General features: G+C 50.7%; 1 protein-coding gene across 4 annotated transcripts in view; it reads left to right on the top strand.

The window, feature by feature from the left end:
* Positions 1-3,534: 3,534 nt before the first annotated feature.
* Capn9 (calpain 9) overlaps positions 3,535-17,058 on the top strand; it is a 35,081-nt gene continuing 21,557 nt past the window's right edge. For 3 of the 4 annotated variants that reach the window (XM_057753504.1, XM_057753502.1, XM_057753503.1), the window contains exons 1-5: positions 3,535-3,747; positions 10,609-10,678; positions 12,549-12,667; positions 14,765-14,898; positions 16,658-16,826. In XM_057753504.1, the coding sequence (XP_057609487.1) occupies positions 3,535-3,747; positions 10,609-10,678; positions 12,549-12,667; positions 14,765-14,898; positions 16,658-16,826 (705 nt within the window). The remainder of the gene's footprint in view (positions 3,748-10,608; positions 10,679-12,548; positions 12,668-14,764; positions 14,899-16,657; positions 16,827-17,058) is intronic. The other variant, XM_057753505.1, reaches the window with a different exon arrangement.

Here is a 17,058-nt window from a genome sequence, read left to right as displayed (position 1 = left end):
ATATGCACATACTCCACCTTACACACATACACCCACTCCCACACGCAAAGAACTGGAAGAAAAGAAGAGGAGATAGGGAGGAGAGTCCGGAGCAAGGTGGCTGCAGGTGGGCTCGCCTTGCTCACAGATGTACCTCTCGTGTGTCCACATAGTCTGTGACCGCGAGGATCGCCACGTAGGAGGACAAAGGTGGCAAGACAGTTCAGCAGGCAACTTATAACCTGGCTTCAGTCCCTGGGATCCACATGGTAGAGAGAGCTGACACCTTACATTGTCCTATGAAACTCATAATCACACACACACACGCACACACACACACACACACACAAAGTAAATGTGTGTGTGTGTGTTTTAAAGAGCAAAGGTGACCTGACCCTGTGCCTGATGTAACCTCCCCACCACCTCCCGCACTGTGCCCTTTGCTACTCCACCCTTCTGCTTTCATCCATACTCAGCCAGGCCAGAGCCTGGGGACCGCAGCCTCCTGTCGCCCTCCCTGGGCTCCAGGCAGTGATATCAACCTGAATGCTGTCAGGTCAAGGCAAGTACCAGATATAAATAAGAGGTGTGATCCTTCCTGTCGAAGATGGAAGAACTCACTTCCCCCTTTCATGAGGAGTCGCTGTGTGCAGCCTGTCATCATGGGGACTTTCTCCTGTAGCTATGCAAAATCTCTTCAAGGACTAGGCAGGCTTAGCCAGTTGCAGCAACCGGGAACGTTCATCACGGTCCTGGACCATCTCTGGAGACACAGGCCACAGTTCTGGGTCTCTGTGGGAGGCAAGACTCGACTTTGCGAGCATCTGCTCCAAGGCACCAAATCCTCTAGCAGGAGGAAGGAAAGCCTGCCCTGCCTCCGGGTGAAGTCTTGTGATTGATGGGCTCCTTTCTGCCTGGGTGGTTCTTTGCAGCCAGGCTCCTGCATCATCTGGTTCCTTGGTAACCAGAGCCATACCTGCAAGCTGTGGAAGGTGACTTCAGGTCTAGCTCCAACAGCGCTCCCTGTCGGTGGGCGGCTCTCATGACTCCCGACATTACCCCCTCACTACCTGTCTCAACTACACCACCAGAAGGGAAGGGCCTTCTTTTCCTCTGTTCAAACTTCTGATGGAGCCCCCTCAGAGAGCTGCTTTCCCAAGGCTGCCTTCCCAGTCAGTGTGCAATCCCATGCCCGCCACTGCCACCCCTTTACAGGCATAGCACCTGCCTCCTGATCCCCGATCCAACACAGTGAGCTCACTTTCGTTGTCCCCCACACAGTGGGGTGCTGGTCATTCCCACCATGCAGCATCGTCACACATATCTGGGCTCCAGCAGAGGCCTGTGGCCGCCCCATCCTACTGGGCACCCTGTCTCAAGGTGATGGTATCAGCACATGGCATGAAACTGTCCTCCCACAGAAGGAAATCCCACTGACGACCCTTGGCTAGGAGACAGACCTTCGTCCTCAGCTATGGATCGTCACCTCCTTGCACCCTGAAGGCTGTCTCAGTTGCTGCGAGTCAGTAAGGCACATCCAAATGACACCCTTGGTGTGCGAGGACAGAAAGCCTCTGAGGGACTGGCCTGTTCTGGAGAACTTGACCGTGAAGTTCAGATGGGAAGAAATTAGACAATTTCTTTTTCCTCTTTCCTTCCTCCCCTCCACACTTTCCATAGGGTCTCTAGCCCAGGCTAGCCCAGGCTGTGGAACTTGAGATTTCCGCGGCTCCTGCCCACCACCCAGTGCTGGCTTTGCAGTCTTGGACCAACATGCCTGTTTCGGAGGCGCTGACCACCCAGCCCAGGGCCTGCTGCGCGCTAGACGTGTGCTCTGTCAGTGGGGCAATAGTCTCAGCACAGTTTCTCACAAGTCAGTTTGACGGGGCACTATAAAGGTGGGGATCGTCTTCATCTCAGCCAGACAGCCAGTCGGCATTTCCCAGTGGCTCCCTTAGACCTGGAGACCCTGCCGCAGGCCCTGCTAACTGCTCAGGCACCATTGTCCTGGCTCCAGGAAGAGAGTCTGTGCTGGACAGCGCCTGGGTCTACCTCTGAGATGCCTAGACGCTTTGCTCAGGATCCTGACGGAGGGTTTGATGTGATGAGGGACGTGGATAGCACAGGGTCTGGAGAGGAGATTTATAGCTGAGTTCACTTGTCTCGGGGGCCAAACCACCAGGACCTCATGCTTTTGTAGGGAGTGTATGAGTGTGTCTGTGTGTGTGTGTGTGTCTGTATGTTTGTGAGAGAGAAGAGAGAGAGAGAGAGAGAGAGAGAGAGAGAGAGAGAGAGAGAGAGAGAGATGATATTCCTCTGCTGCCAAACTCCTTGTTGCTGTTATTATTTCTTTATCTGTACAGGTGTTTTGCCTGCATTATGTGTATGCGCCAAATGTATGCAGTGTTTGTAGAAGCCAGAAGAAGTGATTGAGTTACCTAGAACTGGAGTTACAGATGGTTGTGAGCTAATACGTGGGTGCTGGGAATCGAACTAGGGTCTTCTGGAAGAGCAGTCAGTGCTCCTAGCTGCTGAGCCATCTCTCCAGCCCTCATACCTTGCTCTTTTGTTTGTTTGTTGTTTTTGTTTTTGTTTTTTTTCTTTTTGGAGACAGGATTTCTCTGTGTAATAACTAGCTTTGGCTATCCTGAAACTCACTTTGGAGACCAGGCTGGCCTGGAACTCACAGAGATTCACCTGCCTCTGCCTCCTGAGTGCTAGAATTAAAGATGTGTGCCACCCCTGCTGGAGTGCCTTGTTCTTTTGAGACAGCATTTCTCATTGGCCTGAGCTAGCCCCAAGAGACCTACCCATCTCCACTTTCTCAGTGCTTGGATCACAAGTGGATGCTACTATGCCCAGCTTTTTCCAATGTAGATCCTGGAGGCTAAATCTCGGCTCCTCGTTGAGTAGACAGTAAGAACTTGCCCAAGCTGAGTCAATTCCCCAGCCTTGTAGGGAAGGCTCAGTACGGCTATAACCTCATCTTTGTGGCAACACACTTGCTTCGGCTACTGTGACCATCAGGCGAGTGAGTGGCTGGATCACAGATGGCGCTCCGTGCACTTGGCCTCCCGCAGAAGAGGCTGCTGAGCCCTGATGGAAGTCAGGCTGGGATTGTGCTCACAAGAACCCAGGGAGCTCTGCTGGCAGTGTGGCATTGTCGTTCACCCAGGTCCCTCCACCCACAAAGCTCTGCCGCTCTGCTCTGACTCTGGGCCCCACACTCCTGGACCCCTTTGGTTGCTTGCTATCCTTTCATATGAAGCTGCCCTGCCTGTCCTTCAGGGACTCCCCCTGCCTCGAACAGAGGTACCGCCTCCCTCTGCTCAGACTTTGCCATGCTCTAGAGATGCCTGTGCCTCCTAAGAGCCTGAGTGGGCAGAGGTCTCACTCGGTATTTGCCATTTGGGAGGGGCCCTATCTCATTTCACAGGGAGGTGCCCAGCAAGCTGGTGGAGGCCAGGGTGAGGGCCTCTGGTTGTTCCTCTTTGTTGGCCACTCTCCCCTCGTCTCTCACATCTTCTGCCTCTACCAGGCTGTGGAGAAGCAGTCATGCCTCACCTGCATCGGTCTCTGAGGCCCCAGCCACACCCAGTCCCTGGGGATGCCAGGACTATCCACTCTTCGGGTCAAAGCTTTGAACAGTTGAGGCAGGGTTGCCTACAGTCGAGAACCTTGTTTGAGGATGCTGACTTCCCTGCCAGCAACAGTTCCCTGTTCTACAGCGAGAGGCCCCAGGTCCCCTTTGTGTGGAAACGACCAGGGGTGAGTAGGGTGAGAGGGAGGAGAGACAGGACCGGGGATAGGGATAAGGGGAGAGAGGGGGGCAGACTGAAGGGGATGGAGAAGAGCCGGTCACTTGTAAGACCACTTTCTGTCCTTTGTGGGAGGTTTTCTGGTAGTGTGCTGGCTGGAGACACCTTCAGCTGTTCCCCAGCCACAACATTTGGCCTCCAGCTCTGAGTCCCACTGCATCTGGAGACAGAGAGAGAAAAAGTCTCATCTAGAACTGTGAGCAGGATCAGAGCTGTAGCCCAAGGACAGTGCTCTGGTAACTTGGTCAATTGGAACACAAAGGCAAACTATCCAGGATGGCAGGTGCGGGGGTGGGGCCGGGGGTGGGGGGGCAGTTGAGATGTGTGTGATGTGTTAGGAGACAGCCAGCCCTGCTCTGAAGTTTTTGGTCCAGAGCTGAGGATGAACCAGGGGGTTAGGTGGATGTTGCTACAGGTTCTCAGCAAGTCTTCGATACCTGGATCCCAGGTAAAGCAGGGCTCCTTTTCCAAAGCAACACACACCGCTCCCAGAGAGACAAAGCCAGTGGGTGCCACCCCACCCCCAATGTGGTGCCTAGGAGGCCCCAGCTGGTGCTCAGGACACACGGTCAATATTTGCAGCCCTGATTAGTCAGGGCCCTCCCTGTGACCCAGGGCCATGAAGCTGCACCCTCTGGGTGGGAACAGATGTTGTGTGCAGGGAAGGGCAGTGGACCGGCTACTGCCTCACCTAGAGATGACTGAGGTGGGTCCTGGCGGGCACACAAGCGTGCTTAGTAAACAACACATTTTCACTGTGCTTCTCCGTCATCGGCCACTCAGAGTTTCATCTTGATATTTTATCTGTTTGTTCGTTTATTTGTGTGTGTGTGTGTGTGTGTGTGTGCGTGCATGCGCGTGCACACATGGGTGCCACAATGGTCATGTGATGGTCAGATGACAACGTACAGGAACAGGTTCTCTCCTTCCACTATGTGAGTCTTAGGGATCAAATTCAGGCCATTGGCCTTGGCATAAATCACCTTTACCTGCTGAGCCTCTTACCAGCCCTTATTTATTCTGCCTGAAGGCATGAATAAATAAACAAGCATGCCATAGCCCATGTATGGAAGTCAGGGACCAACTCATGGGAGTCTCTTTTCCTTGTGGGATCTGGGGGTCAAATTCAGGTCCTTGGGCCCATATGCAAGGGCTCTACCTACCGCGCCATCTTGCCAGCCTTCAGCCCTCATCCTCCTTACCGTAACCACTGCTTCCTCTTGCACATTGTTTCAGTGATGTCAATGTGCTCAATACACGCCATGTCTAGGTTTTAGAAAACACACAAGAAAGACATCAGGGCTCCTGGGGGCATTAGCTATAAACCAGTGGGGTTGCCCCAGTTTGCTTTCTTCTGCTCTTCTAAGCACCATGACCAGAAGCAGCCTGGAGAGGAAAGGGCTTCTTCACCTGACAGCTTACAGTCCATCATAAATGGACATCAGAGCAGGAACTCGGGGCAGGAACCTGGAGACAGGACCTGAAACAGAGATCATAGAGGGAACACTGCCTACTTATTTGGTCCCCATGGCTTGCTCAGTTACCTTTCCCACACAACCCCAGACCACCTGCCCAGGGGGACACCTACCACAATGTCCTTGAACCCCCCACATCAATTTTTAATCAATAAAATGCCCCCACAGACTTGCCTACAGTTCAGATTGATGGCGGCAACTCCTCAATTGAAGTTTCCACTTCCACAGTGACTCTAGCTTGTATCAAGATGATCAAAATTAACCAATACTCACTGCTAGTTCCTGTCCTGGGCAATGTGCACTTTATAAGTGTATGTACACACATGTATGTTTGTTTTAGATTGTGTGTGTATTGTGTATTTGGTGTGCCATCTCCATGTACATATATATCCATCATGGGTATTTGTGTACCCATCTGCATGTTCATATATATACACATGTATGCATATGTGTCTCTGCACACAGATGGTCCTGGCCTCCATCAGCGAGGCAATTGTCCTCATGGGAAGGTGCAGTATTGAGTCCTATTTTGGTGTCTTATGTGTGGGGAACAGCAGAGAGCATTCAGTGGTCCTGGTAGGACACAGTAAAGGCTCCCAGGATCTCTGTCTGGGCACTTGAAAGACACTTAGTTTGGTTTTCTGCATGTGGCCATTGGCGGTAAAAGTAGATACCTGGGCCATGAGGGTGAATAAGTAGACTGTTCTGTGCCATGAAAGAAAATGGACATCCAATGTGAAAAAGCACAGGTCCTAAGACACAGAGAAGTGACCTCCGATGGCACTTTGGTAACCTTCAGGTCTTCTTGGGCTGGCTTCCAGCCCTCGGGACAAGGATAAATGGGTGCATGGCTGCTGGCCAGGATGAGTGTGCATTTTACCCAGTGGTGGGCAGCTGCCTGGGCTACTGCTTTTCATGCAGTGTTGAGCAGCTTCTCAGGCGGCGGGTGCATTCCATCCAGAGGTGAACAGCTGCCCGGGCCATGGGCTACAGGCACAGTTCATTCAATCCTGGGAACTGCTGGGAATCAAGATCTTGGGAAATTGCTCTTGGAAAGTTGATGCCTCCTCCCAGGATAGTCGTGCTTGGCCTGGTCACTTTGGTCCTAGCCAGCTTCCCTTCCATCTTAGGATGCCACAGACACTCGCGTTTCTTGTTCACGTGATGAGAAAAGTTTGGAAGTACTTGCTCTAGAAGCTCCTGGGAGCAGACTTACTGGGGCACCCACCTCAATAGCCACACTCCTGACACATGGGTGTATATATGTGAACATTTTGTACACACAAAAGTACATTTGCAAGTGTGTTGTGCATGCCTATGTGCACATATGCACATGTGAATTTGTGTGTCTTATGCATGTGTAGTTCTGTGTTCATGCATGTGTATGTGTCTCTGCACTGGTGTCTGTGTGCACGCATGTGCATTTGCATGTGTCCTGTGCATGTGAATCCCTCTGTGTGTATCTACATGTACAAATGTACTGATCTCTGCAATACGTGGGAATCTGGCCTGGGGACTTCTGGGTGTAGCAAAGATTTGGTATGTGGGTTCGGCCAGCCATCAAGACTCCAGGATATTCCCAGATGCTGGCCCCTCTGTTCCCCCATTCTCAGTTTGCCCTGGCCCTTCTTCCTTCCACAGTCTTCTCTCCTCTCTCAGCCTTCCTGCTGAGGTCATACTGTTCTTGCAGGACAGCCAGCAAAGTCCTTAACAGTCCACTGTGACTCTGCTTGGCTCATTCAGGAGGCCCAGCCTTGCACCTACACTAATATCCAGGTAGTTGGGAGTCCCAGCTTTGTACCTACACTACCATTGTTCCACTAGAACGGCTGTTCTCAACCTGTGTGTCACAACAATCCCTTAGGGTCAAACAACCCTTTCACTGGAGTCTCATATCAGATATCCTGCCTGTCAGATATTTACATTACAATTCACAACAACACTTAGGAAGTAGCAATGAAAATAATTGTATTGTTGGGGTCACTACAACATGAGGAGCAAATTAAAGGGTCACGGCATTAGAAGGTTGAGAACCACTGGCCTGGAGTCTAAAGGCCTTTGTTCCCCTACTGGAGTGGGAGACTACTAAGGCCATGGGGACTCTGAGTCAGCCCGCAGCCCTGAAGGCTGCTGTCGTCTGCACGGCTGCTACCCATCCAGAGTTTCCCGACACTGGGAAGCTTTGATCCGGAGGGCAGGGCCCTGAAGCACAGCCTCCAAGGTACCTACCACATACCCTTTGCAAAGATATCCCAAATTTGGGTCCTTCTGTCCTTTCCTGACTGAGGCTGGGGCCAAGCCACGCCTGTAATCTTTACATTCCGTTTTCAGTCCCTGTTTCCACAGCCCATCCTGTGGACTCTTTCAGGACTGGATCTGCCTCCCCTGTGAGTGTGACCCAAACTGTTCCCTATCTACATATGTCCCCAAAACACTCATCTGTTTCCTAGTCGGGAAGCCTGTTCTCTGCATTCAGCCCTAAAGCCATGGCGAACCCCAAGAGTCTTCTTGTCTTGCCAAGGTGGACGTGTAGGGCCTGATGCAGGGCAGGCCTACAGAGAGGCCCTAAGCTACCTCAGCCTCCAGAAAGCCTGTGGCTAAGTGCATACCTCATACAGGGTCCGTTTCAATAGCTTGTGTCAAGCCCCTTTATGGGCTGTGGGCAGAGTGGCCCTCCTTCTTGTCAAACACAGCTGTGCGTGACAAAAGGAAACACAAAACCAGTAGGACAGCAGAGGTGGTGGGTTCTTAGCTTCACCTTCAGCCTGGGTGGAGGAGAGTGGGGGAGGGGAGGAGAAGAAAGGAACTTGGTGTCCCCAGGAGTAAGAGGGGACAGACCAGGCTGGGTATGTCCTGGGAGAGGACAGCAGAAGAGGACAGCAGTGTGCCGTGCTGCACAGAGAAGGCCACACAGCCACCCTGAGACACAAGGATGAAGGAGGAGCTGTTCTGCCGCCTCGTTGTCTGCCCTGGGCATGGCGGATGGGGTCAGTTAATGGACGGACTCCAAGGTTTCTGGGGCCGCGGGCCGGTACAAAAGGTTGTGCAGGGTCTCGGGGAGAAGCTGGCCTCCCATGTAGGTCTTCTGCCAGGCCTGGGCTTCTGGCACAGCCAACAGCACAGTCTGTCCCCAGAACCCTCCCCCTAAGGTCACATGAACACTTTAGAAACAAATAAAGGCGCAGAGCCCTTCTTCGGCAGGTGACCTAGGACACTACACTCCCCAAAACTGCCCCATCCTGAGGGCCTCATGGAGAGCTCCCAGCGTTCACTTCAGCCCCTGGCCTTAGTAGACTCCCCACTCCCACCATCTCTCTGGGAACAAAGCCCAGGGAGGAAACACAATTTGAACTGCTAGGAGGAGGAGGAGCTGCAGCTGGAGCTACCCCAGGATCCTCTCAGAGACTCCTGGGGTAATGGAAAAATTAAAAATGCTGCAGGATCCCCAGTGGTGGCAGGCCGCAGGCCATGTGGTGGCAGTCAGTGGGCAGGGGGTCCCGAGAGCAGACAGTCCCAGGCAGGGGTGACTGCAGGTCCCTGAGTGGTGGCTGGTCCAGCGCAGGGAGACACGTGGCAGTGGGCAAGAGACAGAGACATGGATAGGCACGCCATGCAGAGATGCAGAACGAGGTCAGATATTTATTAAGTGGGTTATGGAAGCATGGAAGGGAAGGGGGGAGGAGAGAAGAGCAGAGAGAGAGAGAGAGAGAGGAGAGAGGAGAGAGGAGAGAAGGGAGAGAAGAGAGAGACTGAAGCTCCCTCTCAGGGAGGGAGATGGAAAAGAGAAAGAACTCAGGCTGGAAGCTGAAGATCAGCCTGCCTCAGGAGATAGGGAGAGAGTGGGTGTGGCTTGTCTCTTAAAGAGACAGAACAAATCATTATATTCCCATCTCTTTTTTATATAGTGACTGCTATGATGATCCTAGCAACCAGCAGGCTCAGGCAGAAGGAACCCAAGTTCAAGGCTGGCTTGGACTAGACTGGGGAGTACAAGGCCAGCTGGGGCAACTTCGTGAAACATGTCTCAAAATAAAATAAACCTGGGGATGGAGATGGGTGGTAGGGCAGTTGCCGAGCATGCTGAGGCCTGGGAGCCGTGCTCAGCACAGGCAGAAGGGCAGAAACAAGGTTCCCCCTGGAGCTGTTACCTTTGCCGTGTCAGGGGTCCCGAGACCCCTGCTGTTCTGTTAACAGGTGACTGCCATCTCGTGCTTCATGTGTCATGACTTCATTCTTACGAGATTTTAAATACCTTTTCATATATACACATCTTAGAGGATGTGGTGGCATCTGGAGGCAGAGGTAGGAGGATCTCTGTGAGTTCAAGGTCAGCCTGGTCTTCATAGCCAGTTCTAGGACAGCTAAAGTTACATAGTGAAACCCTGTCTCAATAAACCCCACATGTTCCATATAATTGCTTTTACTTTTTATTTATTTTTTTTTTTCGAGACAGGGTTTCTCTGTAGCTTTGGTGCCCGTCCCGGAACTAGCTCTTGTAGACCAGGCTGGCCTCGAACTCCCAGAGATCTGCCTGCCTTTGCCTCCCGAGTGCTGGGATTAAAGGCGTGCGCCACCACCGCCCAGCTCTCCGTAGCTTTTGATTCCTGTCCTGGAACTAGCTCTTGTAGACCAGGCTGGCCTCGAACTCACAGAGATCCGCCTGCCTCTGCCTCCCAAGTGCTGGGATTAAAGGCATGCACCACCACCGCCCGGCATAATTGCTTTTACTTTTTAATGTTCTTTATAGAACTTTCCATATTAGGTTTCTATGTTAATGTTTATAGTAATATACATAAAATACACACACTTACTCTAAATTCCTAATAGAGTAATGTGTAATAAAGCGTTCCTAGTATATGTGGACTAAATTACGTGTGACATAAAGACATCCCTCCAGATGTGGTGCAGATACAGACAATCTATTGGGAAAGGAAAGCAGCTGGGTAGGGTGTGGGGATGCTGGCCTGAGGAGCTGATCATGTGCTCATTCCACGGAGAAGAGTTCAAAGGCCCGCAGCTGGTAATTCTCATGGTAAGGGGCTACCTAAAACCAGCTTGTGCCGGGCCCCGCACCGAGGCTTGGTATGTGGCTGGAACTTCCTGGTGAGATACCGTGTGAGTTTCTATAGAGGAAGGTGCCCGTGCCAGGCTCTCCCATGAGCTGAGCTATGGATGGACTAAACTGAGTTCAGGAAGGTCAAAGTGTACATCCCTGGCAGTTTTTCCTCCTCCTGCCCTTCCAGGAGAATCTTCTTCCCCCAAGGGGCAGGGCTGCCTTTCTTTTTGCGATGGGTGCTATGCTTTGGGCCTTTCCCTAAGGTACTCTCCCCCTCCAGGAAATTGTGGAAAACCCAGAATTCGTTCTTGGAGGAGCCACCAGGACTGACATCTGCCAAGGGGAGCTGGGTAAGTAGAGAGGAGAGGGGACAACAGGGGATGACACTTAAGTGCCCCAGAGTGAGAGCAGCACAGGCCCCTTGGGATCTGGGCACAGGGCTGGGCAGAACAAGGTTGCCACCCTGTCCCCTCCCTCCCTAGTGTTCAGCTTCCTTCCCCGCAGGGAGTCCAGTGGCCTCCCCACCCCTGCCACTCCCGCTTTTCTGGTACATAGAGCTTGGGCTCTGGGCCTGTTCAGAAGTTTCCAGAGAGTTGAGTCTCCCCTTAAAGCAGCACCTGATTCAGAGGCTCCCAGCCCTTCAGCTCCTCACGGTCACCTCATGGTTTCGTAGCTCACTGATGCCTATACCGTGAACTTATGCACCTGCAGATACACTCCCTAAGACTGAACACTGTTGTTCCTATTCCCAGACACCTCCCAAGACTGCACATCAGGAAACTGAGGCAAGGGAACCAAGCGATATGTCCAAGGTCATGAATGACAGCCAGCAGTCAGATTGCAAGGCCATTTGTCTACAGAAGCCTCACTTCTAGCTATTACATCACAGTGGCTTTCAGGCTCACAGCGGGAAATCAGTTCAGTGCATCAAGAGTTAGGGCAAAACTTACCCTTGCTGGATATGTGAAAAACAAACACGTCATAGAATCTGCTAAAGAAGGAAGCATGGCTTGTGTAGATTGAGCTACTCAGAGCCCAGGCTGTCACCGTGATCCTTGTGGTAAGAACACTGGACTCTCAATGTCTTCACTGAGTTTCTTCACATAGAATCCCAAAGCCAGATGCTCAAACTGGTGACATTAGACTAGATTGAGAAAGATAGATAGATAGATAGATAGATAGATAGATAGATAGATAGATAGATAGAATATGGATAAGGATATGTAGATGATAGATTGAAGACAGATAATAGACAATAGATGATAAATTGAAGACATAATATATATAGGTAGACTATAAAAGATAGTCAATATATAACAAGTAGATAGATGATAAATGATAGCTAACAATAGATGGTAGATAATAGATATACAAGATTGATAATACAGATAGATGATAGAAAAATAGATAATGATATACCATACAAAATCGACAAATCATTCATAAATGTACAGATATGCTATATGATTGACAGATGATAGATAGTACAATTGATAGATGATGGATGGTCAATGAATGGATGGATAGAAGAACGGTGGATAGGTAAATGTTGCATGGGTAGATTAGTGATGAAGGACAGTGATGGATGGACAGGCAGGTGAATGGTGAGTGGATGGATGATGGCTAGAGCTGGATGAGTGAGAGATGAGTAGATGATGTATAAATGATACATAGATGGATGGGTGATAGATGGATAGATGGATGGAGAGAGCAGTCTAGGCTACATACGGGGTCCAGGTCAGCCTGGTATATAGAATGAGAAAAGAGCAAAAAGGAAAAAGAGAAGGAAAAAATGAAAGGAGAAGGAAGAAAGGAAGGGAGAAAGGAAAGCTAAGGAGCCTCCCTGGAGCTGTTGCTGCTCAGAGCTGAACCAAGCCTGGTCTAGCAGAGGCAGTAGCCCAGGACTGCAGCAGACAGCACTCGGTTGTTTCCGAGACCCCTTCCCCACCCTGACTCCAGAGCCACTGAGACATCGTGCAGCTCTGGTCCTCTGGGACCTTATGAAGATGAGAGGCGACCACTCAGCAAATGCTGCCCCAGTGTCTAGGAGGCACACAGAGCGCGACAGAAGAGCAGGCTGGACAGGGGGAGGGGACCGAGGGATTCGCTGTCACTCTGTCGTCTTTAGAAAAGCGGAAATGTGTCTCCATACCCCTCGGGAACTGACTCCTGAGAATCAGCAGCAGAAAGTTTGATGCCTGTGTGACCTTCTCTCTGCAGGAGACTGCTGGCTCCTGGCGGCCATTGCCTCCCTAACCCTCAACCAGAAAGCACTGGCCAGGGTGGTTCCCCAGGACCAAGGCTTTGGCTCTGGCTATGCTGGGATATTTCACTTCCAGGTAAGGAAAGCCTGAGCCTTTAGGTTTGTTTCGGGGGGAGGGGGGAGGAGGCCCAGGAGAAAGTGTGTGCAGCTTTGTACTGTTGACAGCTCTGGGAGCTGTGTGGTAGTGTGTATGAGTCCTAGTGTGAACCGTGGGGATCTTCTGCGGGGATTTCTAGAGGCAGCAAGCATCAGGAAAGGAGGCACACACAGTGTCCTCAAGGAAATACGGCTGCTCCTCTGAGGAGCCAGGGCATGTCTCATAAGCAGAGCGGCTCCCTTCACTGAGGAAATGCAGTTGGGGAGCTGTTAGAGGCTTTCAAACAGAAAACACGGTCACACAAGCCACGACCTTATGTGACAGCTGATGGTGAGGCTTGTCCCAGGAGTCTGATTTCTATTGTTATCTTGCTTCCTCTGCCCATCTCTTTCCACCTAGGTAAATACACGTGTAATACACAAATGAGCACAATGTACAAACACATGTTCATAGGTGTATAGACTCACATATGTATGTATACCTACCTGATTTCATAAACACACCCATGCACTAACATGCCTGTGCAAAGACACACATGCTTCTATACATGCAGGCAACACACGTTTTTGCATTATCATACCTGCGGACTCACACACAGTACACCCACATAGATGGGCTAGCTCACATATATGCACACTCACACATGCGTGCACACACGCACACACACACATACACATTCACCCACACATTCACATATACACATTCTGTCCCGCACACAATCACGCATGTGCTCACTCTCTGTACTGGTTTCTTTCCGTCTCTGTGATAGAGCCCTTTGATGGAAAAGTAACCTAGAGGAGGACAGGGTTTATTCAGCTTATACTTTCAGGTCACGGTTCTTCACTGAGCGGAAGTCAGGGTAGGAACTCAAGCAGACACCGTGGAGCAATGGTTTGATCACTAGCGCGTGCTAGCGGTCTTACATAGGGCGGGACTGTCTGCTGAGGGTGGGGCCCCCACAGTGAGCTGAGCTCTCCCACATCAGTTTTCAGTCAAGACAAACTCTCAGGGGGCCAGAGAGATGGCTCAGAGGTTAAGAGCATTGTCTGCTCTTCCAAAGATCCTGAGTTCAATTCCCAGCAACCACATGGTGGCTCACAGCCATCTGTAATGGTGTCTGGTGCCCTCTTCTGGCCTGCAGGCGTACATGCAGACAGAATATTGTATACATAATAAATAAATAAATAAATATTTTTTTTAAAAAAAAAGACAAGCTCTCAGACACGCCACAGGTCAACCCAGTCTGGGCAATTCCTCAACTGCCATGCTGAGATGACTCCAGGCTGTCAGGCTGACAGTTGATGCCATCTAGGACACCCATACAGTGCATATTTAAGGGTATACACACATGGATTAACTCACAAGTGCATGTACATGAACACACACCTCATGCATGCACATGAACACTCACAGACATGTTCACAAACATAAGTATGTATATAGATACTCAAGCCCATAAATGCTTATGTTCACACATGCATACACCCAAACAGACTCTCAGGTGCATTACCCATATGACCCTCATTTCTACATACATGGCACATAGGGAAACCAAGTTCATACACATTCATGTTGGAGCTCTATCTATGAACCAAGGGGGACTATGCGGGTTGGAAAATGTGGGATAATGAACGGCCAGGACAAGATAGAAGTATACACAGAGACTGGGCTGTGTGGGAACAGAGCTGAGCCCATACACCACCCTCCCCTGCCACCTAACCTGGTTCCCTATGGAGAAGATGTGTTAGCTCAGAACACAGACATGTCTACTGTGACTGATTCCTCACCCACTTCCACTGGTGACACAGTTCTGAAATTGAATTTTATGATGGATGAAAGCCCAGTATATGGCTGAGTGGACAAATCCAAGTAGCCTTGCTGTGACACCTGGGTTACCTGCTATGACGCCCAGATGACTCTGCCACGACGTTCATGTGGCCCTGCATGACACCAGATAAGATTCTCCTTGGAGGACAAGGGAAGTTTGCTCAGAGGGAGGACCCAAGGGGTGAGCATTTACCACTGAGGCCACATCTTGGGACTCACCCTTGTCTCCTCATCTTGCCCTGGCACCAGTTCTGGCAGCACAGCGAGTGGCTGGATGTTGTGATCGATGACCGCCTGCCCACCTTCAGGGACCGCCTGGTCTTCCTCCATTCCGCTGACCACAATGAGTTCTGGAGCGCACTGCTGGAGAAAGCCTACGCTAAGTGAGTGAGGCTCCCACCTCCCGCTCCCGGAGGCCCAGGCTCATCCCCTCACAGGGATGCTTGGAGAAACTATGATGTGGTTAGTAGGGAAGAGTGCTCACATCTCCTAGGACACAGGCAGACAAGCCTGATGCAGCGGTCCACAGTGAACAAATGATGAGACGTACGTCAGGTTAGAGATAAGCCGGAAGCTAGCCGTGGGAGGGCAAGGTTACCCACCGGTGCGGAAGGACATATAGCATATGTGGACGGAGGGAGCTGGAGCACAGGGTTGATGCTCCCATTGGAGGCAGCGGTGAGAAGTGTGTGTGTATAAACATAAGTTATACACACAAATACAAAATGCTAGGTTGGCCCTGAATGGCTGTAACCCCAGTGCTGTAGGGAACAGGGGCAGGAAGGTTTCTGGAATTTGCTGGCCATTGTCCTAGCCCCAGACTCAGTGAAAGACCCTGTAAGGGAACAAGAAGGAGGGTGATAGACATGATACTCACAACTCTCCCCTGGCCTGTGTGTGCACAGGCATGTGCATCCATACACAAATGTGCACATACACAACACCTGCTCACATACATTCACACACACACACACACACACACTTCAAGAAGAAGCTGGGGCCGGGCGGTGGTGGCGCACGCCTTTAATCCCAGCACTCGGGAGACAGAGGCAGGCGGATCTCTGGGAGTTCGAGGCCAGCCTGGTCTACAAGAGCTAGGTCCGGGACGGGCACCAAAGCTAAAAAAAGAAGAAGAAGCTGGGCATGGTGATGAATGTCTTTAACTTCAGCTTGGGGGAAACTGAGGTAAGAGGATCAACATAAGTTTGAGCCCAATCTGGCCTGCATAGCAAGTTTCAGGCTAGCCAGGGCTATATAGCAATATTGTGTCTTAAGTGTTTTTTTTTTTTCAGTTAGAAGCTGAAAGTGGTAACTTACTCCTACAGTCTTAGAAATGGGTAATCTGAGATAGAAGGATGGCTATGAGTTTGAGGCCCACTTAGTCTATGGAATCAGAGCCTATCTCAACAAGGAACAATAAAAAACAATCCCCATTGTGGAATATTTAACTATATAACAATGTGCTACATTTTTTAACTGTGTAAAGGTGTGTTGCTGTTTTATCTTGCCTGCCTAAAGGCACCTGATTAATCTAATAAAAAATTGAATGATCAATACAGAGGGAGGAGATATAGGTGAAACTTCCAGGCTAGGCAAGTAAGTAGGAGGAGGAATTTAGGCTTGGGGAAGAAAGAAAAGAAATGCCAGGGAGACTCCAGGGGCCAGGCAGACAGAGAGGAAGCAGGAAAGTGGGAATACAGAATGAAAGAATGGAAAAAAACCCGAGGCAAAATGTAGATAAATAGAAACAGAATAAATTAAATTAAAAAAAGCTAGTGGGACAAGCCTAAGCTAAGTTTGAGCATTCATAATTAATACATCTCTGTGTCTTTACTGGGGAGCTAGTTGGCAGTCCAAAGAAAATTCCAGCTACAAATCTCAGCACTTAGGAGGCTGAGGCAGGAGAACAAACAAAAAAGCGAGCAGTTTAAACACACAAAGCATGTTCAGCAGGAAGACTGTGGGAGCGCTCCACAGACTCCTCCCCTTACCAGTCTCAGTTGCTTAGCTGGCTGGTGCCCAGGGCTTGCCCCACTACCAACCACTGCCTTTCCTCATAGAGTCTGGTTTGCACTCTACGGACTGAGCAAACCCTCCCTGTCCCTCCACCCCCTCAAACAAGCCACTCTTCCATCGTCATAGGCTTAACGGGAGTTATGAGGCACTGAAGGGCGGCAGCACCATGGAGGCCATGGAAGACTTCACTGGGGGTGTGGCCGAGACCTTCCAAATGCGAGAAGCACCGGAGGACTTCTATGATATTCTGGAGAAGGCCTTGAAGCGTGGTTCCCTGCTGGGCTGCTCCATAGACGTAAGTGGTTGGCCGGCCATCTAAGCACCAACAGGCAGAAGTGGCAACCCAGAAGGGACTTGAGTATGGCCATCTTTAATTACCACACAAGGTGGTAGAACACTTGCTGGCTTGCAGGCGGCCCTGGGACCCATCCCCAACACTGTATAAAGGGACTGGGAGACACAGCTGTGACTCCCAGCACTCAGGAGAAGGTGTCAGGAGGGTCAGAAGTTCAAAGTCATCTTCCACT

The sequence above is a fragment of the Chionomys nivalis genome, chromosome 21, assembly GCF_950005125.1.
Source record: "Chionomys nivalis chromosome 21, mChiNiv1.1, whole genome shotgun sequence".
NCBI lineage: Eukaryota > Metazoa > Chordata > Mammalia > Rodentia > Cricetidae > Chionomys > Chionomys nivalis.
This window is presented reverse-complemented; position numbering and strand designations above follow the sequence as displayed.